The sequence below is a fragment of the Salvia hispanica genome, chromosome 6 (assembly GCF_029641045.1).
Source record: "Salvia hispanica isolate PSC_SH4W2 chromosome 6, Shi_PSC_v1, whole genome shotgun sequence".
Classification (NCBI taxonomy): Eukaryota; Viridiplantae; Streptophyta; class Magnoliopsida; order Lamiales; family Lamiaceae; genus Salvia; species Salvia hispanica.
The window spans coordinates 27,499,109-27,526,052 of NC_142697.1; the positions used below are offsets into that span (position 1 = coordinate 27,499,109).

The 26,944-nt window shown below is 37.0% G+C and overlaps 5 protein-coding genes and 2 non-coding genes across 7 annotated transcripts; 5 read left to right on the forward strand and 2 right to left on the reverse strand.

The window, feature by feature from the left end:
- The first annotated feature begins 1,518 nt into the window (after positions 1–1,518).
- On the forward strand, positions 1,519–6,500 carry LOC125205106 (heat shock 70 kDa protein 15-like). The gene is made up of 10 exons (XM_048103922.2): positions 1,519–1,670; positions 2,275–3,487; positions 3,869–4,096; positions 4,182–4,277; positions 4,531–4,728; positions 5,119–5,313; positions 5,383–5,529; positions 5,620–5,769; positions 5,837–5,967; positions 6,057–6,500. The coding sequence occupies exons 2-10, from the start codon at positions 2,318–2,320 to the stop codon at positions 6,253–6,255; spliced, it is 2,514 nt and encodes an 837-aa protein (XP_047959879.2). The 5' UTR covers positions 1,519–1,670; positions 2,275–2,317; the 3' UTR covers positions 6,256–6,500.
- Positions 6,501–7,506: 1,006 nt separating this feature from the next.
- LOC125203902 (Pentatricopeptide repeat (PPR-like) superfamily protein) lies at positions 7,507–10,787 on the forward strand. The gene is made up of 5 exons (XM_048102413.2): positions 7,507–7,650; positions 7,941–8,075; positions 8,175–10,023; positions 10,301–10,399; positions 10,521–10,787. The coding sequence occupies exons 2-3, from the start codon at positions 8,000–8,002 to the stop codon at positions 10,010–10,012; spliced, it is 1,914 nt and encodes a 637-aa protein (XP_047958370.2). The 5' UTR covers positions 7,507–7,650; positions 7,941–7,999; the 3' UTR covers positions 10,013–10,023; positions 10,301–10,399; positions 10,521–10,787.
- A 298-nt stretch (positions 10,788–11,085) lies between these two features.
- Positions 11,086–11,157, forward strand: TRNAD-GUC (transfer RNA aspartic acid (anticodon GUC)). Its single transcript has one exon. It is a non-coding gene; the product is annotated as a tRNA-Asp (tRNA).
- A 1,295-nt stretch (positions 11,158–12,452) lies between these two features.
- Positions 12,453–14,262, reverse strand: LOC125208042 (trihelix transcription factor ENAP2-like). Its single transcript, XM_048107589.2, has 2 exons — positions 14,063–14,262; positions 12,453–13,806 (listed from the first exon to the last, which is right to left on the reverse strand). Exon 2 carries the CDS (start codon positions 13,710–13,712, stop codon positions 12,693–12,695), a length of 1,020 nt encoding a protein of 339 aa, XP_047963546.2. The 5' UTR covers positions 13,713–13,806; positions 14,063–14,262; the 3' UTR covers positions 12,453–12,692.
- A 5,049-nt stretch (positions 14,263–19,311) lies between these two features.
- Positions 19,312–22,343, forward strand: LOC125206480 (MAR-binding filament-like protein 1). Its single transcript, XM_048105730.2, has 4 exons — positions 19,312–19,617; positions 20,001–20,056; positions 20,146–20,283; positions 20,724–22,343. Exons 1-4 carry the CDS (start codon positions 19,377–19,379, stop codon positions 22,149–22,151), a joined length of 1,863 nt encoding a protein of 620 aa, XP_047961687.2. The 5' UTR covers positions 19,312–19,376; the 3' UTR covers positions 22,152–22,343.
- Positions 22,344–22,454: 111 nt separating this feature from the next.
- TRNAR-UCG (transfer RNA arginine (anticodon UCG)) lies at positions 22,455–22,528 on the forward strand. The gene has a single exon. It is a non-coding gene; the product is annotated as a tRNA-Arg (tRNA).
- A 256-nt stretch (positions 22,529–22,784) lies between these two features.
- Positions 22,785–26,296, reverse strand: LOC125203960 (putative sulfate transporter 3.4). The gene is made up of 13 exons (XM_048102490.2): positions 25,904–26,296; positions 25,725–25,773; positions 25,418–25,625; positions 24,951–25,122; positions 24,796–24,861; positions 24,605–24,718; positions 24,408–24,524; positions 24,197–24,323; positions 23,825–24,111; positions 23,551–23,741; positions 23,396–23,481; positions 23,225–23,301; positions 22,785–23,149 (listed from the first exon to the last, which is right to left on the reverse strand). Exons 1-13 carry the CDS (start codon positions 26,225–26,227, stop codon positions 23,006–23,008), a joined length of 1,962 nt encoding a protein of 653 aa, XP_047958447.1. The 5' UTR covers positions 26,228–26,296; the 3' UTR covers positions 22,785–23,005.
- Between the last annotated feature and the right edge of the window lie 648 nt (positions 26,297–26,944).

The window sequence follows — 26,944 nt, forward strand, 5'->3', positions numbered from 1 at the left end:
ACTCCTCATCGACCAAGCGCTGAAAATTTTCATCGCCGGAATCCATGTTTTGAATCTTAAATTGAAATCAAGTGGAAAGAGTAGAGTTTGGTTTGGGGTAAAAAAAATTGGAGGAGAATGGATGAATATATAAAAAACTTTGAAAAAAAAGAAGTAATAATAATAATTTTCGGTGGGCAGGGCCGCGGCTCTCGGCCCTTGCAGTGGCGGGCCGAGCCGCCTGCCCAAGAGCCTCGGCCTGGCCGAGCGCTCGGCTCTCTCTCGTCTACCCCCCTGAGCCGCGGGCACCCCTTGCCTCAGTAGTGGGGGGCCGTGGGCTGCCCAAGCCCGGGCCGAGAGCCGCGGCTCCCCCACTGTGGACGCTCTAAGAGATGTCATTTTAATGGTCGATATGCCATATGTATATTATAAAAATATCTTTAATGTTAGTGTGTTTTGTAAATAGTGAAAGAGTTTGGCTTTGTTGTATTTTTAGAGAACTTATTAGTACTAGTAGTTAATTTAGAAAAAGTGGACCATGTTTTAATATGGATATTATAAAAGTAGCACGTTCATTTACAATATCTTCAATTCCAAGAGTTTTAATAAAAGTTAGGTAGCATGTTTTTTTAGTGGAGATAGGGTTTCACTTTGTTATCTTTTATGTTAATTAATGTAGAAAACGATAGATCATGTTCGACCTTTTTATACAAGCATGGTCAAAAAGAAAATCACATGGATTGTTTTGTGTGATGCCCTAAATGACAAGATGTGTTTGTCTATATAGGTCTAAAGATATCACTCGAATGACTGATATGGATATTATAAAAATAACACGTGTCATCTGCAACATCTTCAATGTCACGAGTTTTAATAGAAGTAGGTAGCTTGTTTTTTGTGATTAGAGATAGACTTTCACTTAATTATCTTTTATGTTAATTAATGTCGAAAATAATAGATCATGTTTGACCTTTTATACCAGCGTGTCTAAAAAAGATGATCACAAAGAATGAATTGTTCCGTGTGACGTCCTAAAATTGCAAGATGTGTTTGTTTATATACGGCTGAAGGTACCATTTGAATGGTAAATATGAACATTTAAAAATAATACTTCTCATCTACAGCATATTAAATTCATTGAAATATAGTACGAAACTCAAGATAGTTTTAAAAAGTTCAGATAATTTACAATCACAACCTATCCAATAAATAATCGATTAGAAACTTAATAATAAAAATAAGACTTCCTTCCGTTTATCATAGTCAAATAATTTATCACAGTACTAGTAGAAATTAAGTTAAAATAGTGTATTTTTTTATAGCAAAAAACATGAAGCACGTTTTACACGAGTGACCTAAAACCCAATTTGTTCAAAAAAACCCAAAAATATAGCCCAGCAACAGTCAATTTTTCAATTATATGCATTTTTAAAAGATAAAAAAAAATGGATGATTCTAGAAGCGGCAAAGTACCTTGTAGGCGAATCTCGCAGCACTGGACATTTTTGTTTTTTCTTTTAATTGTGAATAAATATTTACTTTGGACATCTCCACACAATGACGCAAACCCTCAATTCTTCTTCTATGTTTTGTTAGATATTTATTTTCCATTTTTATTCTCTCTCTCACACCAGCGTAGAAACAGAGAATCCCACAAATTCCTCTCGGCGGCGCGGTCGATCTGCTCTCAGGTACTTTTTCTTATGGAATCACGATTACTGATGCTGCAACGCACCTTAATTTTCAGATCTAATTGTTGCATCGGTTTGCTTTTCGTTGACGCATATGTAGTGTTGTGTGGACTTTTATATGGATGGAATCGGGTAGTGGAAATGTGTATATATGGATTCACTTCACTGGATTTGATGCAGCTCGAGTTTTTCCTAGGTCAAATTCGTTTGCTGCGTTGTTGTTTTAGTTCGATTTGTAACGAATCATTGTTTTTGAGGCACTGGAGCTTGAGAATGTCTTCGTTTTCTGACTGGCACTGAGTTGGATGCAAGTGGACTTATAATTCGATTTCTATTTGTAATTTTTTTTGTCATTCTTCTAATGTTTACTGTTGGTGGATCGGATTATTTCAATTCTTTTATACTTTGATTATTGCAATTTTTTAGATTAGTTAGTACATCTTTATTGCAGTAGTAATTATTTTTGGTTGTTATTCGTTGGGTATTGGGTTTTTGCAAATTTTTCGATTAATGAATGAAAAGGGCTGATGGATCATGGTGCTGGTGCATACATATTGTTGAATTAATGATGGTAACTTGAAATCTTAAAATGCTAATGATACAGGTAAATACCTGTCACGTTCCAAAGAAGGGACTTAGCAGCAAACATGAGTGTGGTAGGTTTTGATGTTGGCAATGAAAGTGGTGTTGTTGCTGTTGCAAGGCAAAGAGGGATCGATGTTGTGCTCAACGATGAGTCCAAGCGCGAGACTCCTGCTATCGTATGTTTTGGCGAGAAGCAGCGATTCCTTGGAACAGCAGGGGCTGCATCAAGTATGATGAATCCAAAAAATACGATATCACAGATAAAACGTTTTATTGGACGTAAATTTTCAGATCCTGAACTGCAGAAGGATATCAAATCATTGCCATTTTCAGTCACTGAAGGGCCTGATGGATATCCCTTGATTAATGCTCAGTATTTGGGAGAAAATAGGACCTTCACACCTACTCAGCTTTTAGGAATGGTTCTTTCTGATTTGAAGATCATTGCAGAAAAGAACTTAAATTCTGCCGTTGTGGACTGCTGCATCGGGATACCTGTTTACTTCACTGACCTGCAGAGAAGAGCTGTTATAGATGCTGCAACTATTGCTGGTTTGCATCCTCTTCATCTCATTCATGAGACAACAGCTACCGCATTAGCTTATGGTATTTACAAGACTGATTTACCTGAAAATGAACCAATGAATGTTGCATTTGTCGATGTTGGTCATGCAAGTATGCAAGTATGCATTGCTGCCTTCAAGAAAGGTCAGCTGAAGATATTGGCTCATTCTTATGATCAGTGTTTGGGTGGAAGGGATTTTGATGAGGTTCTTTTCCAACATTTTGCTGCGAAGTTCAAGGATGAATACAAGATTGATGTTTATCAAAATGCAAGGGCTTGCTTGAGATTGCGTGCTGCTTGTGAGAAGTTGAAAAAGATGCTTAGCGCAAATCCTGAGGCACCTCTGAACATCGAGTGCTTGATGGACGAGAAGGATGTCAGAGGTTTTATTAAGAGAGATGAGTTTGAGCAGATTAGTATTCCAATTTTGGAACGTGTGAGAAAGCCTTTGGAGAAGGCTCTTGCTGATGCTGGACTGTCTACTCAGGATATACATTCTGTTGAAGTTGTTGGTTCAGGCTCTCGAGTTCCAGCGATAATCAAAATATTGACGGAGTTTTTTGGAAAGGAGCCTAGACGAACAATGAATGCTAGTGAATGTGTGGCAAAAGGCAGTGCTCTTCAATGTGCTATTCTCAGCCCCACATTCAAAGTTAGAGATTTTCAGGTAAATATATCTCTAGCTATCTGTTTATTACTATAATGAGATATTGAGATGCTATTTTTGTAATTTAGCTGCCTTTGCTTAGTTTACAGAGCTTTATTTTATCTGCTGGTGATATTAGATATAGTTTTTAATGCAACATTGATGTATATGCAATTATGCTTTGGGTGATCCTGCAACTTTATTTCATCTACTTTGGTTATGTTGATCCGTCAAGAATACCTTCTTTATCATCTTTCACATGGTCATCATTGTACTTGGCAACAATTTTGTAATATGCATTTCAAATGTTAAGAGTGCATATTAGCTTTGTAGAATGGGCTATCTTTGGAGAATTATCACATTCTAAATGGACTAACTTATGTATGCTCTTCCCTTGTTTAGGTTAATGAGAGTTTTCCATTTTCCATTGCTTTGTCATGGAAAGGATCTGCATCCGATACACAAAATGGAGCAGCTGATAATCAGCAGAGCACTGTTGTATTCCCCAAGGGTAACCCCATACCAAGTATTAAGGCGTTGACTTTCTACAGATCTGGGACCTTTACTGTAGATGTACAATATGCCGATGCTAGTGAATTACAGACACCTCCAAAGATTAGTACTTACACGGTAGCTTGTTTTTCTTTCTTTCCATTCATTATAGACGTATTTCCCTCACTTAATATGTTGCTTATCTTCTTAATGGGCTCTGCAGATTGGACCTTTCCAGTCCACAAAAGGTGAAAGGGCAAAGTTGAAGGTCAAAGTGCGTCTGAATCTTCATGGCATTGTCTCGGTTGAGTCTGCAGTGGTAAGATTTCAGTGTGAAGCTCACTAGATCCTTCCATATCTATTGATATCACAGGCTTATAAATTTTGTAGATTTTGTTCTGTAAACCAGACTATGTTGCTTTCTTTTACATGCATTTATTTTTTATTGTGAACAGTTTTACTGGTCTACTGTGATAATTAATCTTAAGGTTATCCCTGCTATTCTAGTTCCTGTGAGAAGCGAAAATTTCTTTCTTTACCCTTGAAGTTTTAATTGGCATACTTTGCTGCAGCTCTTAGAAGAGGAAGAGGTGGAAGTTCCAGTTGTGAAAGAGGCAGCTAAAGAGGAGACCAAGATGGAAACAGATGATACTCATCCCAGCAGCACTGAAACTGATGTCAATATGCAAGATGCTAAGACCGATGGTCCTGGAGCTGAAAATGGTGTCTCGGAATCAGGAGATAAGACATCTCAGATGGAATCCAATAAGGTTAGCTTCTGATGACAATTTTCCTGGTGATGATGAATTGATGATTGAGCATATTTTTCACAAACCATTAAAGATATTGAGGTTTTTCAATAATTAGAAATTTACATTACTTTGGAAACCATGTCTCAATAAACAAACTTTAAAGATATATATCCAAGTATGGTTGTTTGGAGTTAATTAGTTCATTGTTGATATGTTGATAGGCTGACAGATTCCATTGAGACATCTATGGAAAATCTTTAATTTCTGATTTGCATTCATCTATAACTGTTACTGCTAGCTAGGCACCTTGTAAATGGTTAACATTGGTATCTATCTCTTTATTTATACACAGATGGTTTTAAAGCAATACCCTAACCTGAGGTTTACCCTTGGTTCTATTTTCATTAGGTTGAGGCACCAAAGAAGAAGGTTAAGAAAACTAATGTCCCTGTATCAGAAATTATATATGGAGGTCTCGCTGCTTCTGATGTGCAAAAAGCTGTGGAGAAGGAGTTTGAGATGGCATTGCAGGATCGTGTTATGGAAGAAACTAAAGATAAAAAGAATGCTGTAGAGGCATACGTTTATGACATGCGAAACAAGGTATGCATGAATACTGGCCTTTTGCTGACAACCATAACCTCTTGTACTGACCATTCTTTCTGACTACAGCTTCATGACAAATTACACGAGTTCGTGACAGAATCAGATAGAGAGCAGCTTATTTCTAGACTCCAGGAGGTGGAAGATTGGTTGTACGAGGATGGCGAGGACGAAACAAAAGGAGTTTATATTGCTAAGCTGGATGAGCTCAAGAAGGTGGATTTTGTGTTATCATCTCTTCTTTCCTCCTCTTTTCTCCCATGTCTAAAAGTTGACAATGACAATTTTCGGTTTCCCCTCCTTTAGCAAGGTGATCCCATCGAGGAGCGCTTCAAGGAGCATTCCGAGAGAGGAACTGTGATCAACCAGCTTATTTATTGCATCAACAGTTACAGGGAAGCAGCAATGTCGAACGATTCCAAGGTTGATCACATTGACCTGGCCGAGAAACAAAAGGTGTGTTTCCCTACTCCACGTTGCTTATTCTGAAATCGAACACCACTTGAGTCCGTCTTGTTTTCAGGTTTTGAGTGATTGTGTTGAAGCTGAAGCTTGGCTTAGAGAGAAGCAACAGCACCAGGATACACTCCCAAAGTACACGCCTCCCGTACTCTTGTCTGCTGACGTTAGGAAGAAGGCTGAATCTCTCGACAGGTTTATCTTCTACGGATACAGCATCTTTGATTCGTTCTGAGATTGGTGGTCGTTATAGTTTCTCAAGAAAAAACAATATTCTTTGACAGGTCCTGTAGGCCGATCATGATGAAGCCGAAGCCAGCAGCGAAACCATCCACTCCCGAGCCAGCTTCCCCAGCGCCTTCGGGAGGTGAATCTCCTCAAGCAACAGAGAATGGCCAAGCTGGTACCGCAAGTGAAGACCCTCAGCCTGCTGCGGAGCCAATGGAAACAGATAAACCCGAGAGCGGGCCGAGCTCGGCATAAATATGCAGCAGGCATTCTTTATTTTAGCAGTGTTTTGTATCGGCGGATTTTGGGATTTGCTGCAAGAGAAAATGTTTAATACTATATTTAAGTTTGTGAGGAATTATATTATAGGGCTGTTGAGTCTCTGAGTTGCTTCTCATTTTTATTTATGTATCGAATTTTTGCCGTATTTTCGTCCATAGAGCTCTCTCTGTGATGGCGTAAATTTTTTTTTTAAAGAATATCCTTAATGGCTTCTCTCATTGCTCTTGTGGCTATGATCGACTTTAATCCCGATTTATTGGCTTTTGTGACTCATAATCCCATTTTAGTAGTGAATTATTTAATTTTGATGATAAAGAGGTGGTTCAAGATATAATGTCACATGTTGATTTTTGAGAAGCAATCGAATGGGAGGTATATTAATCATGACTTTAAACCACAAGTAGCCATTGTATGCCTCTTTGTTTTACTCCCTCAGTTTCATAGTAGTAGAATTATTTTATGCGTGTGAGTTGGTCAAGCGATAGAGAAGTTAATAATGTATGAGGCCAAAGGTCTCAGGTTCGAGTCCAAAAATTATTTTATCATTTTAATACGTTACATAGTAGTAGAGGCATTTCATTTTTTTTAGTAAAAGTTAACACATTTTTTTTCAATTACTTTACTTTCTCTTACTTTAATTTTATTTTATTCTCTTTTCATCTTTCTACCTGTTTCATTTTCTACTTCATTCTTCTTTTACTTAACTCACTTAACACAATTTTTTCTTAAATTGCGTGCCGAAAAGAAACGCATCCACTACTATGGAACGATGAGAGTATTCATCAGTAGTAATCATAGCAATTGAACGACTCTTAAGTTGTATTTTATCAGTCATATTTGGACGTGTACAATAGCTTGTCTTGAATGACTTGAAAATCAGAAATAAAACTTACAAAAGTGTTATACAATGAGTATATTTATGTGAAAATTATTTGATATTATTATTTATTTTAGATATTTAATTGGTTTCAATATTCTTATAGCATAGATTATTATTATATCAATAATTTTATAAATTACATAAAAATTAAGTACTATTGACTTATTACAGAGAAATTAATAAATCGAGCTCTTATTTTATGAAAATTAATTTACGTTAATGATGCAATATACTATTCGGAGTCATTTCCTTGAAAAACAAAATCTGAATTTGCACTCCTGCTGTATTTTCTTTTGCTTCCATTATTAATACAGAGGTGGGATTAGTATTGTTAATAATGCGGGGGCTAATGTGATACATATTCATAGTTTTGGGATGTAAACTGCTAATTGTCATTTTACTGTTCTTGGCGCACATTTGATTCCATTTTCACTCTAACACAATGCTGCTCTCGGTTGAGAATTGAAATCCAGCTCTTGAATTCACAGGTATGCATTTCTCAATTTCTCTTTTATCTTTCCGTTTTAACCACTTTTGTTATTCGCTTCACTTCTCGGCTGAACTCGAAAAACAATTGCCGATGCGCAAAGTTATAGGGTCGAGATAAATTGGGAGATTTATTGTGATTTATGTTTGAAATTGATGATAAAATTCTTCTTTACATTGTTAGTTTAATATAGTTTTTGATTCATTATCTTGCTGCTGATGCTTCTGTTCCTCCATTTTTGGTGTTTGCAATTTTCTTCTAATATTTTTTGGGTGCTTTTTCAATTTCCAGGTAGTAAAATAACTTCAAAGAATGAATTTTTTAGTTGTGTTGTCAAACCTGAAGTGAATATGGCTGGTAGAACGATCTTCTGGAGAAGAGGAATTTCTACCTGTTCATGTCTATTTGAGAGAATCAAACAGACAGGTGAAGATTTTTGCCCTAAATTTTTATGTTTGCTCTATTAATAAACTGAATATGGAATGCTAGGCAGTTTCAGTTATCTGATAGGTAGTTGTTTTGCAGAAAATGAGATTGTGCAAATGTTCCGGTTAGGGATCCCGAAAGACGAGACACCGAGTTTTGGAAACCGGTCTGCTGTAAGGAGGAACAGCCCGGGAAGGGAGCTTGACGAGAGGTTTATTAGGATCTTGAAAATATTTAAGTGGGGTCCTGATGCTGAAAAGGCCTTGGAGGTTCTTAAAATGAAGGTTGATCACAGATTGGTTCGCGAGGTTTTGCAAGTAGACGTGGAGATAAATGTGAAAGTGCAGTTCTTTAGGTGGGCTGGGAAGAGAAGGAATTTCGAGCATGATTGTACCACCTACATGGCTTTGATTTATTGCCTCGAGGAAGCGGGGATGGTTGGTGGAATGTGGAAGATGATCCAAGAGATGGTCAAGAGTTCATGTGCTATTGAGCCGTCTGATCTGTCTGAAATCGTCAGAATTCTGGGCAGGGCAAAGATGGCGAACAAAGCACTTTCGGTCTTTTATCAGGTTAAAAATCGCAAGTGCAAACCAACTGCTACCACATACAATACTGTCATCTTGATGCTGATCAAAGAGGGTCAGTATGAGAAAGTTCATGAGCTTTATAGCGAGATGTGCAGTGAGAGTGATTGTTTCCCGGACACTGTAACGTATAGTGCTCTCATATCTGCATTTGGGAAACTAAACCGTGGGGATTCTGCTATTAGGCTGTTTGAGGAAATGAAAGACAATGGTTTGTCTCCCACGGCGAAAATCTATACTACAATGTTAAGTGTTCTCTTCAAACAAGGTAAGGCCGAAAAGGCATTAGGATTAGTTCGAGAGATGAAGAGTGCAGGTTGTACCCCAACTGTGTATACATATACAGAAATGATAAGAGGGCTGGGTGCAGCTGGGAGGGTTGAAGAAGCTTATTCGATATTTTTAAACATGTTGAGTGATGGTTGTAAGCCGGATGTCGTGCTCATCAACAATGTTATAAACTTCTTGGGAAGGGCGGGAAGGTTGCCTGATGCGATCAAGCTTTTTAAAGGAATGGAATCATTGAACTGTATGCCGAATGTGGTGACTTACAACACTGTCATTAAAGCTATGTTTGAATCAAAAGCCCCGGTATCTGAGGTCGTCTCGTGGTATGAGAAAATGAAAGCCAGTGGCGTAAGTCCTAGTGCATATACTTACTCAATTCTCATAGATGGGTTCTGCAAGAAAAATAGCTTAGAAAAAGCATTATTAATGTTCGAAGAGATGGACGAAAAGGGTTTTCCTCCATGTCCAGCTGCTTATTGCAGCTTAATCAACAGTCTTGGCCGGTCGAAACGATATGATGCTGCTCACGAGTTATTCCAAGAACTAAAAGAAAACTGTGGATCCTCAAGTGCTCGTGTGTATGCTGTGATGATAAAACATTTTGGAAAATGCGGACGTTTGTCTGAGGCTGTCGATCTTTTCCATGAGATGAAGAGACTCGGTTGCACTCCAGATGTGTATGCCTATAACGCTCTCATGTCGGCAATGGTGAGGGCTGGTATGACAGACGAGGCTCAGTCATTGTTTCCAAGAATGGGAGAAGATGGTTGCGCTCCTGATCTTAACTCGCACAACATCATTCTGAATGGCTTGGCCAGAACAGGTGGGCCGGAAAGGGCAATGGAGATGTTCACGAAAATGAAAAATTCTGAGATGAAGCCTGATGCTGTCTCCTATAATACGCTTCTAGGCTGCCTTAGCCGTGCCGGCCTGTTCGAAGAGGCTGCAAGGCTAATGAAAGAGATGCGCCTGAATGGTTTCGAATATGATGTCATAACTTACTCTTCAATACTTGAGGCTGTTGGTAAAGTTGACGAAGATATTAAGCCTGCAGCTCGATAAACAACATTTTGGTATGCAAGCTTTTTCTTCTTCTGTGTTTCAGTTCATAATGTTCTAGTTCTATAATTAGAAAAACTTGGAATTTCAGCTCAGGAATGAATCCAAACATGTTTATAGTTGATGCTTTAGCTGGAAATTGATTAGGAAGAGGAAAATCCTTGAGTTTGGAAAAAAAGCATAAACAACCATTAATGTATAACATTAATCATATGATTCATATCTGAATTGTTGAAATAGGTTGAAATCTGGAAACTTAACAAGGTTTATATTTACTGATTCATGGTGTAGGATGGGCAAAAATGGGGACACATACATAACAGATAAGGAATGCCATTTCAACTGAAGAGGAAGAGCTTGAAAATTGTTATCATTATACAGATTGTTGAGGTAGGCTTGCGTGTGTTTTGATGCGTGTCTATTTTACTCAGCAGCTCGATTCGAGGACATTTTTGTCTAGAGATGACTTAAACTGAATGTCCTTTCCTGTTCATTTTTTTTTTTTTTGCAGTACTAGATGCTCTAAATCAGCAATGAAGCAGTATATGAAAGAGGCTTGATAAATACCAGAGATGGAAATGTGATTTTAACCAAGAAAACAATGAGGGAGAAGCTCTTATTTACAGATCATAGCATCTACACATTGTTTCTTAACAGCAAGATAAATCAGACTTGCTTTAGTTAGGAGCAATTATAATTAATTACATCTGCATTTTTCACCTTCTTAATTATTCAAATGCATACACTGCTTAAATATATGACATCCACTCTTTTTGAAGCTGCTTGCACATTTTATGTTCAATTAAATGTGTGATTATAATTAAATGGTAAAAATCTTTCTGTTTTCAAAAAAGAAAAATCACTATTTCTATGTAATTTGTTGGGAAAAAAGGAGGTAGACTAGGTAGTGAATATATATCCCGTTGGGTCGTGAGAATAAGAATGAGCCCCAAAAGATGAACATTTGATTTAACTAAAATTAATTGTGTTTATAATATGCGAAAGTTTATCGTTTCCATTAAGCTATAAAATTGAAATACCGTCAAAGATAATAAAATTCATAACCTTTCAATAAAGTCGTTGTAGTATAGTGGTAAGTATTCCCGCCTGTCACGCGGGTGACCCGGGTTCGATCCCCGGCAACGGCGTTTATGTTTTCAAAATATATTTTTCAATGTTCTGCTTTATTTAAAATTCTTATTCCTATATTTTAAACTTTCAATGAATTATCACAAATATTCATAATCATTTACGTATGCATCAATCATACTTTACACACTTTTTCTATAAATAATCTCATTTCGCTATTTTATGATGTCCACAAAAAATAATCTCATTTCTAAAAATAGAAAATTTCTCTCTCGTATATTTCCATTATCAATCATACTTTACACACTTTTTCTATATTTCTCTTATTTTACCTACTTTTTCTCCCATATGTTATTTTTTGTGGATAGAGGGAGTATTCATAAACATGTATGCATCAATCATCGTTCATAAAGGGGATTTTTTTCTAGCGGAAGAAATTCTCCCAATAGGGTAAAGAAAATTTCCCAATAGGAATAAGAAAAATATCAATAACATTATGCATCCATTTTATTGTTGTCTTGATAAATCGTGCGGATTGGGTTGCTATCGGGTCAACCCAATATCGATCCAATCTTATCGGGTCCCAACCCAACCCAAACTATCGGGTTCAACCCAAGCAGATTCGTGTCGGATTCGTGCGGATTTCGTGTCATCCAAAAAAATATTGATCATCTTTTATTGATAGTAAGTTACTACACAACATAAACGTTATACGATAATGACCGACATATAATATTATATGATGAAAATTTGATATTACACGATAAAATAAGATATTACAAAATTAAAATAATTAATTTAAATAATGTTTAAATCCAAATAATAAAATTAAAATATATTAAAATTAAATCTAACAAATAAAGTTAAAATAATTATTTTTTAATAAAATTTAAGTATGCAGTAATATTTATTAATCATATTTTTACTAATAAAATTAAAATTATAATATTATTTTAATTAATAAAAATAACTAAAATAAAAATTTAATATATTATTTTAATTAATAAAAATAATCAAAATAATTTTATTTTTTTTCTTAAAGGATCACCCAACCTGACCTGCATCCAACCCAACCCAACCCAAAATTTTCGGATTCTTATTGGGTCGACCCTATATGGACCCAAATCGTAAACGTGCGTGTTCGTGTCGGATTAACTTCGTGCAGATTCGTGTCGAATAAAAAATTGCCAGCCCTAACTGAATATAACAAATTCTCCCAATAGGGTAAAGAAAATTTCCTTAACAACTATAGTATAACTAATTATTTAGCATTAATCAAAATAAGACTACATATGGGGGGTAACATAAACCAGAAATGATAAAAATGATAACAATAACAATTAATAAACCACAATAATCATGAAAGAAGCAAGCTTCAAAAACTTATTTCAAAACAAAAGGTCTCCAAAATCAAGTCACAACATAAAAGTTTATTATGTTAGTATGAATCTTGAAACAGATCCCAGTATAATTTGACCATATAAAAAGAGTAAATAAAAACACTGCCACATTTAGAGACAGCTAATAAACAGTAATGGTAGAGAGACCAATCTTGATTGTTTTACTTTCATACCATTTCATCTCCAAGAACCTTTCAGCCACTTACATTCTCAGGCGAAGCGTCGTTATCCTCGTCGTCTCCATGCCAAATCTTTTCAATGTCAGCTTGAGCCTTTTCAAGAATCTGCCTCTTCTGAAGGTCCATGTCTCTATGGAAGTCCATTCTCATCTTCTCCAGCTCCACCATTTGCTGTCGCTTGCTCAGCTCGATCTTCTGGTATATCTCGCTGAACTTGTGGATCGAGTCAGCCAGCATTTTAAACACCCCATTGCTTCCCCTCTTTGGCGGGAGGCCCTCAGATTCGCCTTCTCCATCCCCACCCGAGTCTATTGGGCTGTCCCGCGCCTCGTTCACCCCATTCGGCTGGTTCAGATAAGCCTTGGGGCTCGTGAACACATCCATCCCTCCCGACAGGCCTGCCTGCGGCATGGGAGACGACAAGAGCCCGTCCATCTTGGTGAAGTAAATCCACTTACAAGCCACAATCCCGTTGTTCTCCCCCAGCTTGGCCTTCTCCTTCTTGTACTTCTTCTTCAACGTGTCCAATCGGTTCCGACACTGAGTGTCGGTTCTCTCAATCTGCGACCCCTGGGACACCTTCTCCGAGACCTCCTGCCACTCTTCAGAACGCAGGCTCTTCCTCCCTCGCTTCAGATACCTCTCGCCCCAAGCATCGAGTAAGACAGAGGTCTCGCGCTCAGTCCAATCCAGGAGAGGGTTCCGCCCGCCATACGATGGCTTTGGCACCGGCGGTGAGGGTGAGGCTGGGATCCGACGCGCAAACTCATAGCTCGACAGCAGGGTTTTCAGCTTCCTCTTCTTCGGGAGCCTCTGAGGATCACCGGGCTCGTCATCATCATCATCCGTGGTGTCGCCATCACCTCCATAATCATCTATACCTATCCTCAGAACACCATCCGATCCATCATCATCGTCATCATCCTCCTCCTCCAAATCAATATATGATTTTCCATCATTTTGAGGATAACTGACATTTTGATTAGGAAACTTTTCCTCATTTAAGGACATGGTGTTATCATCCTCATCACTCATCGCGATTACAAATCAGCCCCCAAATTCCACTTCCTAATTAGCTCAAGAGATCAGCTTCCTTGAATAAAGGTTGCTTCTTGAAGCGCTTAAAACCCTAAAAAATAGGGATCATTAAATTATTACTACCAGATAAAGAATTCCGATTCAAACTGAGTAACATAACCTAACAGCAATCAAATACATTTAATGATCAACAGCCATAAATATCATTTAAAAGAACAAAAAAAAACCCCAATTCACACATCTCTCAAATCGTATTCAGAAAACGGCGGATTAAACACGAATGAACTCAAATTGGAATCTTTACAGCTGAAACCTAAAAAATTGATTAAATCAATTGCGAATTTTACCTCGGAACAGTCGATTGCGCAGTGGGGATGCTTCAAAGGCTCAGAATTCCCGGAAAAGAAGAACCGAATCAGCGGGAAAAATGGTAGCCGGTGTGAGCTGAATTGAGTCCCACGTGAATTGAGTTGGTGAGTTACAGGATTAGGGAAAGAGACGCAATTGTTGTGAAGCTGTGTGAGGAGGGAGGTGCACGATACACAACGAGGAATGTAAAGGATGCCGTTACTAATATACGCTGTGGAGGTGTTACCCTACACCGTGTATGGGTCCCACTCATTGCAAAATCCACGTTATTAAATATTCCTTCTCTTTTTCATAAAATTTCAAATTTAATTAAATTTAAAACGGTGTTTAATAAATTCGGAAAATAGTTTAGGAATATATATTGATTTAGTAGTGTAAATTAATTATTCTGCAAAGTAACTCAGGTATGATTGTGAAACCCTAAGTTTATGAATTGAAATGTGGATAGGTGTACGTGTCGCGATAAAAGTAATATGTCTAAAATAATAATGACACGGGCATGCGCAATAACATACTAACTTTTGTTTTCGAGCGATATTAAATACCACCGTAAAGCAACTAAATATAATTGCGAATTTAAGTGTAATTTGTCGGCATTAAGAATAACGCGATTACACGTGACAGATTAGACCAACTGTTTTTTTCAGGGATTTCCGTTGACGACAAAATACAATCCGACAAAATTGTGAATTCCCTAACTTTATGAACGAATTAAAGGATAGACACGTGTACCGGATATTAACAACTTAATTGCGAATTTAAGAGTGATCTGTCGGCAAGAGCAACAACGCGATTACACGTGACATATTAGACCAACTGTTTTTTTTTCCAGGTATTTCTGTTGACGCCGAAATACACAATTTTATCAACTTTATCAACTAGTTTATGATATTGATTGCGAATTTAAGAGTGATTTGTCGCCGATAGCAACAACGTAATTACACGTGACATATTAATTAAATCACATGTTGTTTTTCAGGGATTTCCGTTGACGCCGAAATACAATCGGACAAAATTGTGAATTCCTCAACTTTATGAACTAATTAAAGGATAGACACGTGTACCGAATAACGACTTAATTGCGAATTTAAGAGTGATCTGTCGGCAAGAGCAACAACGCGATTACACGTGACATATTAGACCAACTGTTGTTTTTTAGGGATTTCCGTTGTCGGCGAAATACAACCTGACAAAATTGTGAATTTCGCAACTTTATCAACTAAAGGATATAGATACGTGTATCAAATATTAATGATATTAATTGCGAATTTAAGAGTGATCTGTCGGCGATAGCAACAACATGATTACACGTGACATATTAAATCACCTGTTGTTTTTCAGGGATTTTCGTTTATACTGAAATACAACTCTGACAAAATTATAAATTCCTCAACTTAATCAACTAAAAATACGTATACCGAATATTAACAATATAAATATTTATATTCATATATAATATGTCCACAAAGTAGCATCAATTTGACGGTTTGACCACACTAGTTTAAATGTAAATTTAGTTTAACTGTAACTACTATAACTAGTAAAAGTGACACAAATATTCAGTTACATCTTTTAGTGAATCCACTTCAACATCAATTTATAAGCAATTGAGTATAATAAACCATAATAGTTGAAAATCTATATTTATAAGTAGAATTTTAGATAATGTAAAATAAAGTGGATATATATAATTAATTCATCTTTTTACAGCTTAATACGAACCTCATGAGCTAACAATTAAAAAAAAAACTCCATAATTTTCCTTATTTGTCTCTCCATTGCATAGGATGCTCATTATTATGTTCCTTCACATTAATTCCCAGATTTATTTTTTAGCCTTATAAGCATATCTCCACTTCTGCAAAAACAGATCAGCATAAAACTAACTTGTGCTAAACTCTAAATTTAGACTCAAAAATAGTGTCAACATAAATCAGAGTTTATATATTATCCAGTAATTCATCACACTAACCATGTGAGTGTTCACAATAATCACCCTCTTCTCAAGAATTATGGTGGTTTAGGCAGTTTGAATTAAAGCAAATGCCACACCACAAAATAATACTCCAATGATTCCTTTGTTTCTTCTTATTTTCCTTAACTTTCTTTCATTAAAAAAAATTACAATGAAAAGTTTTCAAATTTTGTTCACCTATAAAAGATGCCTTTCTGTGCCATTTTGATATACCAAAACAGAAGATTAGTTATACATATAAACACAGTATTTTTTTCAGAGTGAGAAGCTCTCTCTTTCATGGAGTTTCCTCGTGCAGATTCTAGGTAATAATACTCCATATTCTACTACATTTATCAATCAATCTCAATTTCTAGCTACATTATTTTCAATGATTACACAATCTAATAATGTTGAATTCTATTTATATATCTACTGTTACACCCATTGATTTTTTTTTATATCATGCATGCTCAATTCTGATTAAATCAATGGCTCTTCGATTCTGAGTAGTTGATTGATTTATTGCTGTTTCTCTTCTTTTAAGTTGGAAAACTAATTATAAAGTTAGTTCTTTTTTTTTCCATTTGTGCATTCGTTCATAAATTCAATTTATGAAGACCTAGCTAGAATGGACTACTAATTTTAGTATTGATTTTTCAGAATATTTAGCTGTTTGATGTGAATTCTTCTTTATTTAAATTGTTCTTTATTTACTGTTTAAAGAATTAAGGATTTACATTACCAAAAAATGAATTAAGGATTTAGATACCGATCTCAGATTCTCACATTCAATCAAGCTTCCGTGATTTTTAAATTTGTTTTGATATAAATGATACTATTATAAGTTATATAACATTCCCATACAAAGATTAATTTAATAAATGTACTTTTTGGTAGCATAAAGAATATATACATTACTATAAATATTTATTGTTTGTTGATTTTAATTTTCTCCCCGTTTTCTTTATTTTCATTGAATTGATTGTTACTTATTTACTGTCAGGAAAATACCCATGTGCACGAGAACAAAATTTTGATATTCAGGAATCAGGAAAAAAATATGTTAAATTATTTTAATCTATTTAAGTTTCACTTCATCTTTTGGAATTTTCTTTTTCCAAATCAGTATACACAATGTTTCCTTCGTGCATCATTTTGTCTTTAATTACTAATTTCTACTACTAATTAAATTGCACTAACAAATCCTAAAAAACATCTAATTTTTACTTGAATTTTTAAAATTGTGTAAGTAGGTACAACAATGAGTCCTCTTTTTCGGATTCCATTTCATCAATGTGCAAAAAGGTGGGCTTATTGGCTTTCAACAAAAAAACACACAATGAATCTCACATTGTTTTAAACACTCGGAATTTGACGCAATCCATCTCCAAATTTACGAAAATACCCTCGGACGACGACCGTGCGTCCAAAGGCAATCCGACACTCCCAACAATTAAAATACCCCCATATTCCACGTGCCTCCTCTCCGCCCACGGCTTGAAACGCCACAGTCATGGGAGCATGACCTCGGGTCACCAGACCTTAAGTCTACTCCCATTGACCGTGTGCACGGAGCACGGTGCCACGAGCTTCCTACCCCTAGATTATGTGCAAAGAATGGGGGAATACACGCGCACAATCTACAAATACCCAATCTCCAAAGAGGTACATCGCTTCGACGACTGCATCCTCGAATTCCCCTTCCCTCCCCCTATTGGTAGCTCGGAAGAGCAATCTTCCGAGCTAGACTATTCGGGAAATTGCTACCAATGCTTCTCCCCGCTATCGCAACGGAGAACGGCCTACATGTACAAGTATGTAACTACATTTATTTAGCCACATTATTAAAATTTAAATATATATGCATGTTACTAATATTTTTTTAGTTTTTTTTTGTTGATTTAGGGATTATTTATTCTGCTGCGATGGGTGCCGTTTGAAAGCTTGTGCGACGAGATATTGGTACAAGAAGATGATGAAGCATGCTTTGGATTTTGATGAGGATTCAATCTTTCCAATGGAGAAAGCTGCAGTTTTTAATATATTTTCTTAGCTACGCTCTTTTGTACCTTGCTTTGTGTACTTTTTTGTAAGTTCACATGAAATTTTGGTGTGTGAATATGAGAATTGAATATTGCACTATATTTGTAAGCATTTGCACTTATTTGCACTAAATATACTAAATACTTGCACTTTATTGCACTGAATTTGTAAGCATTTGCACTTATTTGCACTAAATATACAAATACATGCACTATATATATTTTAAGATATTTTTTTGGAAGAGCTAAAAATGTAAAGAATTGATAAGCATACCCCACCAGTGTCCAATGATGTTCAACCATAAAAATAATACTAATATAAAAGCTAAAAAGGACAAAAAGCAACTAATTGAGAAACAACAAAAAGATAGTAACAATAATATTAAGTCTGTCTATCTCCATTAGCAAATGGAGTATATCGATCTTCTAGAACATGGCATATCCAAGTTAATAATGCTAATAGACCAAATGAGGCAACCAATGAACTAATAACCAAAAAAAGAAAAAGAAAAATGAAGTCAAAACAATTAAGAGTAACTGAACTATAGTTATAAACTGAGCCATTCGACAATTCTTGAGTATTTAAATACAACTTATATTGCAGTTATTGCCATCAATTGTAGATTTTAAAGAGAAAAATATTTAGTCAATTTACCAAGTGATGCTGAAGATCAAGACATTGTAAAACATAAAGTGAACTGACTTATTGATTTAAGGATACGTCGATGTACATAAATGATACATGTACATAATATCCTTAAATTTTTAATTTTAAGTGAGTTTAATCAAAAATTAGTTTTGTTATTTATTGTATTATTATACAAAAATAAGAAAGAAATGATATATAAGTTTTATTTCAAATTGTGACGTGATTTCGAGGTTGATCTGAATTATTTATACAATATTTAATAAAAAAAATGTTTTTTTTTCTAAAATATACAAATATTTAAGTTAAAATTTCAAATTTTTTTAAAGTGTCACAACATAAAATTTATTTTAAATCATTTAACGTTCATAAAATAATTATTAAGGTAAAATGTAAAAAAAAAAATTCGATTATGTACACACAATTTTTTTCATTTATCTCTACTCATGTTAATTATTACTACTATATTATAATGTGTTATTCTAGAATATTTGGAACTTGGAAGCAACGAATTATAACTAACTTCTTCACTCACAACCGCCAAGAGTTTAAAAAACTGCTGCATTTCTCAATCTCACTCAAATCAAATGTGGAGTAATCATCAATCGCCGCCCAAATTTGTTTCGTGATCGTTCAAGAGAGAAACAATGAGCTCTGCAGCTGTGAATTCGAGCTCTACGCCGTACCAATTCCGCCAAACTTCATCCAAATGCTGTTCGCAACCGCCGTTTCCGTCGTGCTCGTTGAGAATCGCGCCCTCTCGAAGCGAGAATGCGGCGGCCACGGCATTTCTACAGAGAGACGCCAATTATGTAGCTCTTGCCATGGGTTTACCTGTTCTCCGCCTTCTCAGAATCAGGGCTCACGCAATCCATGCCCTTCCTGAAGGTGTGTGTTTCTTTTGATCTACTCTTTGTTAAGTGAAGATTAAGTAGTAAGAGGGATTTCTGAAGTTATTAGGGTTTTTTCTTGATATCTAGGTTTTGGCATACTTGAATTGGTAATTGTTTTGATTGATTGTGTTTTCTCTTCAATTGATTGGTAAAGGTGGTAAGACAGTTGAATTAGGGGAGATTCTGGTGACCTAATTTAGCTTTTCATAATGTATGTTTACATTTGCATAAGGCCAATTGTGATGGTTCTGAGTTACAGTTCAGTAAACTGCATCTTTCTTGAAATATTTCTTGACTTAGGACTCTGTTCTTCCTTTCTTCCTAAACTGTAAACATTTTATTGAGCCATCACTGATGAGTTCACCTTTTGTGTTATAGAAAGTGACGAATTAACAGCGTCGGATCTGGATCAAAATGAAGAGGTCTGCATCCAGGTATAAATGTTGGCTTGGTCATCTGATTCTTGTATTTGTATGTCATCTAAACAATCATTCATGCTAATGTGCACATTTCTTGTGGTCAGCTATCACCTCAGGGACATCCATCGCAGCACCCCTTCTCCATTCTGAATGTACTTGGTGTTCTGAGATCAGGGGTTCTTGCTGCCCTTTTTCCACCTAAGAAGAAGGAAGATGCCATTTCAGATGCTACTCTGGAAGAAGTAAGTAATTACAATAGAATTGTACTCTTATTTTGTGTGACATTGATGTGACTGTTAGCTAATAGTAAGTGCTAAGAATAAAGGCTCGGAAATTTGGAATGTGTTCGTTGTGTAAGGAATGGAACTTAATCTTCAAGAACCTACATTACCGAATTGAAACTGAGAGTAGCAAAAAGTTGGAATATGTTTGTTATAAGTTGTCAAGATGGAGAGTTTGTCTACTGTATAATCTCTCTTAGTCTTGAAGTCCCAATCACTGTTCTGACCTCATGCATCTTGTTCGTATGCATAGCTGAATCTTAGTTAGATACCTTCTTTATGTTTCCTTGTGTTTCCTGGTTCTAGCACTAAATAAGGACTATCACTCTAATATATTTTACATTTCTGAATGTTGTGCTATCTGTAATTCTGTTTTGTTGGTTTCTAATTTCTATGCGAAGGATAAAAGGGAACTCCAACAGCAGCTGAAGGAGAAGCTATATTCTGTAGGAGTCCTGCAAGAAAAGATCGAATTGCTTACATTGGATATTAGGGAGAAAGAAGATACTATTCGGCATCTTAGTGTTCTACTTTCCGACAAAGATAGTAAGCTAGAACAACTCAGCTCCGCGTATCAGGAATCTGACAACTGTCTAACAAGTTTGGAGTCAGAGAAGAAGCAAATGCAGGATGTAATTTTGAGACATTTAGAAGAGCTGGATCTGCAGGATGAGATGGTGCAAGAATTGAATCTGGAGTTAATCACTGTAGTGGCTGAGAAAGATGAGTCAGTGAAGAAGCTTGATGCCGTTTTAGCAGAATATAACAACTTCAAGTCCTCTATGGAAGAGAAGGAAGCTTCGGAGGCAAAAGATTTGGGAGAAAGGGAGGGGAAAATTCACCTGCTTGATAAACAACTTAAGAGCTTGTTGGATGAGAAGAAGAGAGACAAGGTGTTAATATATTCATTGAGACGGGAGAGAGACAATTTTAAAGAAGTGCTTAATGTAGAATTGAAGAATATGAAAATTGTGGAAGAGGATCTTAGAAGGACAAAGACTACGTTGGAGAGATCAAGAGATGAAACTTTGGAGCTGCTTAAACAATCGAAACAGTTGGAAAGACTGTGCTCGGAGCTTGGAGATCAGGTCTACAAAGCTCAGGCTGAGTCCAGGGAAGCAAGAGAATCATTGTACAAGAAACTTGAGGAAGCTAAAAAGGGAGAAGAACTCTTGTCCAAAGAACTAAGTTCCACAAATGACCTTCTCATTAAATCAGATGAAGAACTGCGAATTATGTCCACGGAATTGACTGCTGCATTGCAGAAATGCAATGGCTTGGAGGAGGAACTTGTTGACGCCCTTAGGAAAGCAGAGATCGCAACGTCTGATCTGAACGAAGACAAGAGAATCATATCCTCTCTGAAGAAAGAGTTGATGGAGTTGGAAACACAGATGTTGGGAGACAAAGAAGCATGCGCAAGTCTTGAATCGTATTTAGAAGAGGCTACTAAGTCCCTCAATGATTTGACTCGGTATGCATCAATGCTTTCCAGAGAGTTAGAGCTTGCTCATTCTCAGGTTTCGAGTGTGGAAGATGAGAATGATGACCTTTGTAATATCATTGCTGAGCAGAAACAGGCTTTCTTAGAATCTCGAGTGCACTTGGAAGACGCTTACAACCTGGTCATGAAGCTCGCGAAGGAAAGGGAGAGTTTGATAAAGAGAGGAAAGAAGCTGGAGGAAGAACTGACCTATGCAAAGGGAGAGATAATGCGGCTGATGAGGCAAATCAAGTCTCCGAAACCTGCAGGTGATGTCGAAGAGGTAGAGAAGGTCGACGTGGGGGGTAGAGCTGCAGGTGATCCCATCAAAAAGATTCATAGTTGAAGAAGCATGATAATATTGTCTTAGTCTAGCTGCATTGGGTTTTCACTTGAACTGGAAGAAAGATAGAGAGAGAGTGAGAGAAAACTTAGTGATATGTCCTCTGTATGGAATGGAATTAGTGGTCAGATTGGAATCAGTTGCTTAAAATTGTTGAAAATATGAAATTTAGGACAATTTGGTTGTGTAAATGAGAACTCGAATCCGAAACATTTGGCCTCCATCTTTAAAAACATAAATTTGTGCCGGGCTACAATAAGCTGAATAACATTCATATCTATTTTGTAGTAAATGAATGTCACAGCAGACCGCATAGCGCAGTGGATTAGCGCGTTTGACTTCGGATCAAAAGGTCGTGGGTTCGACTCCCACTGTGGTCGAAAGTTTATGGTTTACAGTTTTTGGGTTTTAATGAGATTTTAGTAGTTAAATTTTGTTTTTTATTTTAATTGTTTGCTTGTTTGATTGTTTCTTTTGCAAATTATACTATTTCAATTTTTTTTTTTTAAATGAGTTATATTAAACAAAACCCTCTCCCGCTCAACAACTACTTGAATCGAAATCTTTACTAGATGTTTATGCAATTCCGAGCTGTGATATTCGAACATGAGAAGATAATTATAAAAACGCAATTGGTAGCTAGAAAGAAAGCTAATCATCAATTAATATAAGAGAAAATAATTAGATTACAAAATTTCTCAGGACTAGTTAGGTATATTGAGCACGTTGCCAATGCCATTGCATACATATTTATATTTGATATATATATGGCTTCAACTCCTCTTGAAGAAACCAAGAACTCCTTCAATCCTACTCATATATTTATATATGGTTATGGAAGCCACTGCTGATGTTGTTCAAGGCTGAGCTTTCCACGCAGCCGAAATGTCGGTCACGGCTTCTCCAACACTCACATACAGCCCATCAAATCCAAAGGATTCCAAAGTGTTGGATTCTTGCAGTTTCTCCATCACACTTCCCACAGGATTCACCAGCACAAACTGAGAAGAAAAGATTCAATACGACGTGGAACACAAGGCGAAAACTTGCAGAGATCAGCCAGAGATGCTGCTTACCTTGAGTGATCTCTTCTCTAGCATCTTTCTCAGCTCACTGATTGTGTCAATCCCACTTGTGTCTATTGCTGTCACAGCTGATCAAGATTTTAAAAAAATTGTTTTTGTTAGAATATAAATATATAATCACTACAATAATCTATCAGTAGTATTTTTTTTGTAAATACTAACCAGTCATATCTAGTATGACACATTTCAAGTTGCTTCTGTCGTTTGCGGCCAGCCACTCTTCCTCCTCTCGTATCCATCGCAGTATCCTGCATTGACGGCTGAGATTAGACGTGTTTTTTTTGCGTGTGATGTGGGAACAAGGACTTATTCATTACCTTTCTTGTAAGTAAGTGGAATTTGCAAAGTAGATTGGTGCCTCAACTGCCATGATCAAGAATGAAGGAACTCTAACAGCCTCTCTGTATTGATTGAGATTCTGATATATCTGAGTTCTTGGCATGTTTCCGAGCACAACCGTGTTTGGCCTTGTCACGTGTAACAAGATCTTGAAAACCGAAACTCCAACCTGAAATTTGCTTCTAAACAGTTAGCATCAATTGAGAGAAATTTCTTCTATTTATTCGGGTGTTGAGCATAGCAAAGGCTTACTGCTATAGCGAGACCGAGAGGCACTGAGATGAACAGAACGCCAAAGAATGAACACAAGCAAGCCAAGAAGTCAAGTTTGTCGACTTTCCACAGTTTGTACGCTGCTTGATAGTCTATCAGGCCGACCACAGCAGTGATGATAATGGCTGCCAGGATGAGGTTGGGGGTGTAGTAGAACAACGGCATGAGGAACAGCAACGTCACGAGCACTGCTGCAGCCATTACTATGTTTGAGACGACAGTCTGTGCACCAGCGTTGTAGTTCACAGCTGATCGCGAAAATGATCCTAGAAACGCAAATTCGCCATCAGCTCTGTCGATTCTTCACAATGCAATGAAGTGAAGATGAAGAAATCGAGAAGTGTGATATACCAGTGGTGACGTAGCAAGACGAGCAAGAGCCAGCCATGTTCATTAGGCCGATGGCCATCATTTCTTTGTTACCATCAACTTGGTAGTTTTTGAGACTGGCAAATGTCCTTCCAACAGCAATCCCTTCCTACAGATTCACAAATGCAGAATGTTTATATGAATTCTGATTTTGATTCTTTTTGTTTTTTCAGCATAATGTTTGAGAACTCACTGTGAGAGAAAGTATTCCGGTTATGATTCCGGTTTTGATTGCTAAAGCAAGATGAGGGCCACTAAAATACAGCATGTTTGAAGAAGGTGGATTCAGGCCCTTAGGCAATTTCCCAATCTGTAGAAACAAGATATCCCAATCAAGATTTTGTTCACGAATTCAATTCAAATACTAGGCGAAAACTGCAGAGTTCTTACTGTCTTGATCCCGTGGAGTTTGGATTTGAAGCAAACGACTAGTATGGTCGACAGAATCACTGATGCTAATGGAGCAGCAGCTGATACCCAAAAGAGTTTAGGCCGTCTCATGCTCTGCATTCACCATTGAAATTCAGAGAAAAACTCGACAAACAAGAAACTGACTATGGAAGACGGTCACAGCCACTTACGATCTGCCTTGTTATCAGCAACAGCGCCAGAAAAGCGACCCCCATCACAATGGTTTGCCAAGACCACTGCAAGCAAGAAATAGATTCATGTTGTTTACTAACATTTACATCAAGAAATTAAGAAAAGGCCATCTTTAGCTAGAGATTCATTCTACCTCATCTGTATGATGGAAGGCAGAAGACAACACAGGAACCAGTTGCATTTTGGTAGTGAAATGGACTATCCCAAGCAGCCCTTTCAACTGCTGCAACGAGACGATCACTGCTGCACCGGCCATGAAGCCAACAAGAGTCGCCTTCGACAGAAAATCAATAACAAATCCCAATCTGCAAGATCACACCATCATTCAAGAATCTCTTAAAAGGCAAAAGCATCTGCCTAGCTACAATTGACCAAATGCAAAAACAAAACAAAACAATACAAAACAAAGAATCTCTCAAACAGTTTCTGTTAGTTCATTCTCACACTACTTTACATAGCATAATCATCTTCACCAATGCAAGCCCTTCATTGTGCTTATAGTGGATAGATTCTTGCACAACACCTTTACTAAAAAGATTCCTCCCACTTTCCAAAGCTATACATAATTACAATTTACAACTAAACTAGTAAAATTTTTACCTGAGAAAGCCTAGAGAAGCTTGAAACACCCCTGCAAAGAATGTGGCTGTGAAAGCCAGCTTAAGGTAGAGGGCCGGTTCGTCGCTGTAGGGAACTACTTCACTGAGCATTGTTCCCATCACAAGGGAAGCTATCGACACAGGGCCGACCGCCAGATGCCTGGAGCTCCCGAGAACTGAATATATCAACGGCGGAACGAAGCTAGAGTCTTCAAGAAGTTAAACACTTTGCTTTAGCATTTAGTTGAAAACAAACAAACAAACAAACAGAGCAAAATAAAAGGATTCTTGATGACTTTCCCACTTACATAAACCAATAATCGGTGGCAGATTTGCAAGCTTTGCATAACTTATCCCCTGTGTTTTGCAAGAACAAATCACCAATCAAAATTCTATAAATTGAAATCAAGAAAAGTCAAATTTGCATGTAAAGAAACGATCTTGGACGAGAATTTTCAATTTTTGGGGATTTTTAAAATTAGGACACCTGGGGAATGGCGAGGCTGGCAATGGTGACGCCGGAAACGACGTCGGATTTGAAGAGCTGGAGGCTGTAATTGGGTGCCCAATCGAAAATTGGGAAGAAGAATTGCAGCCCCAGAATGAGTTTCCGAAACCACGACTGATCCTTGAACTTGTGGAGCGGGTCGTCAGGGAAGAATATCTCGGAGAGGCGGTGGCGGAGCTTCTGCGAGGTGGTTCTTGGCGGCGGCGGGCAGACTCTGTGAACCTCCCGCGGCGGCATTTGCATTGGCAGCGGCGGCGCTTCTGTGTCTGAGAAATTCTCGACTCTGTTCGAGTTTAGGCCCATTTTAGCAAACCACGGCGGAGGCGGTGGTTGAGATCGGTTGAAGTTGCAGTGAAGGTGGTGAGATAGTTTGTGAGGGAAATAAGGGCTTTTTATAGAAGCAAGATTCTGCATGGATTCGCTTTTCTATTATTTTAATATTATTATTATTAATAGAGATATAGACAAATATCTCAATTTTTTTATACTACTATATTAATTATATTACAAAACGGATTATGTCACATTTTAATTTAAAAAACAATTATCCATATCTCGTTATCCGAAAAAAATTACTATGTATGCTACTCCATAAATTTCGTAAATTAGTGTATTTAAATAAGTTAGATAAACGTGTTCGTATATAGAAACAAGGTAGATAAACATGATCGTATATGGAAACAGGTCCTATATATGTGGGATTGGGACATTAAAAAAATATTCTTTGGAGATTTAAAATGTGAGATATCTCTATTATATAATATATTGCAAATGCATGTATATCTGAGTTGCGTTAAGGATGCGTGTACGTAGAAATTAGGAATAATGTAGTGATGAATACAGTACGTTTCTGACTGATCCGGCTTGCGGATTAAGGCCGAAAGTCTCCCAACGGGTGGCCGGGTTTGAACCCGTGACCTCATGGTCACCACAGCTCCGCGCTGCCAACTGCGATGTGACCCGTTGGTTATTATTGTGTGCTATATTAATTAACTTTATTTGCATATATAGAGCGAGAGC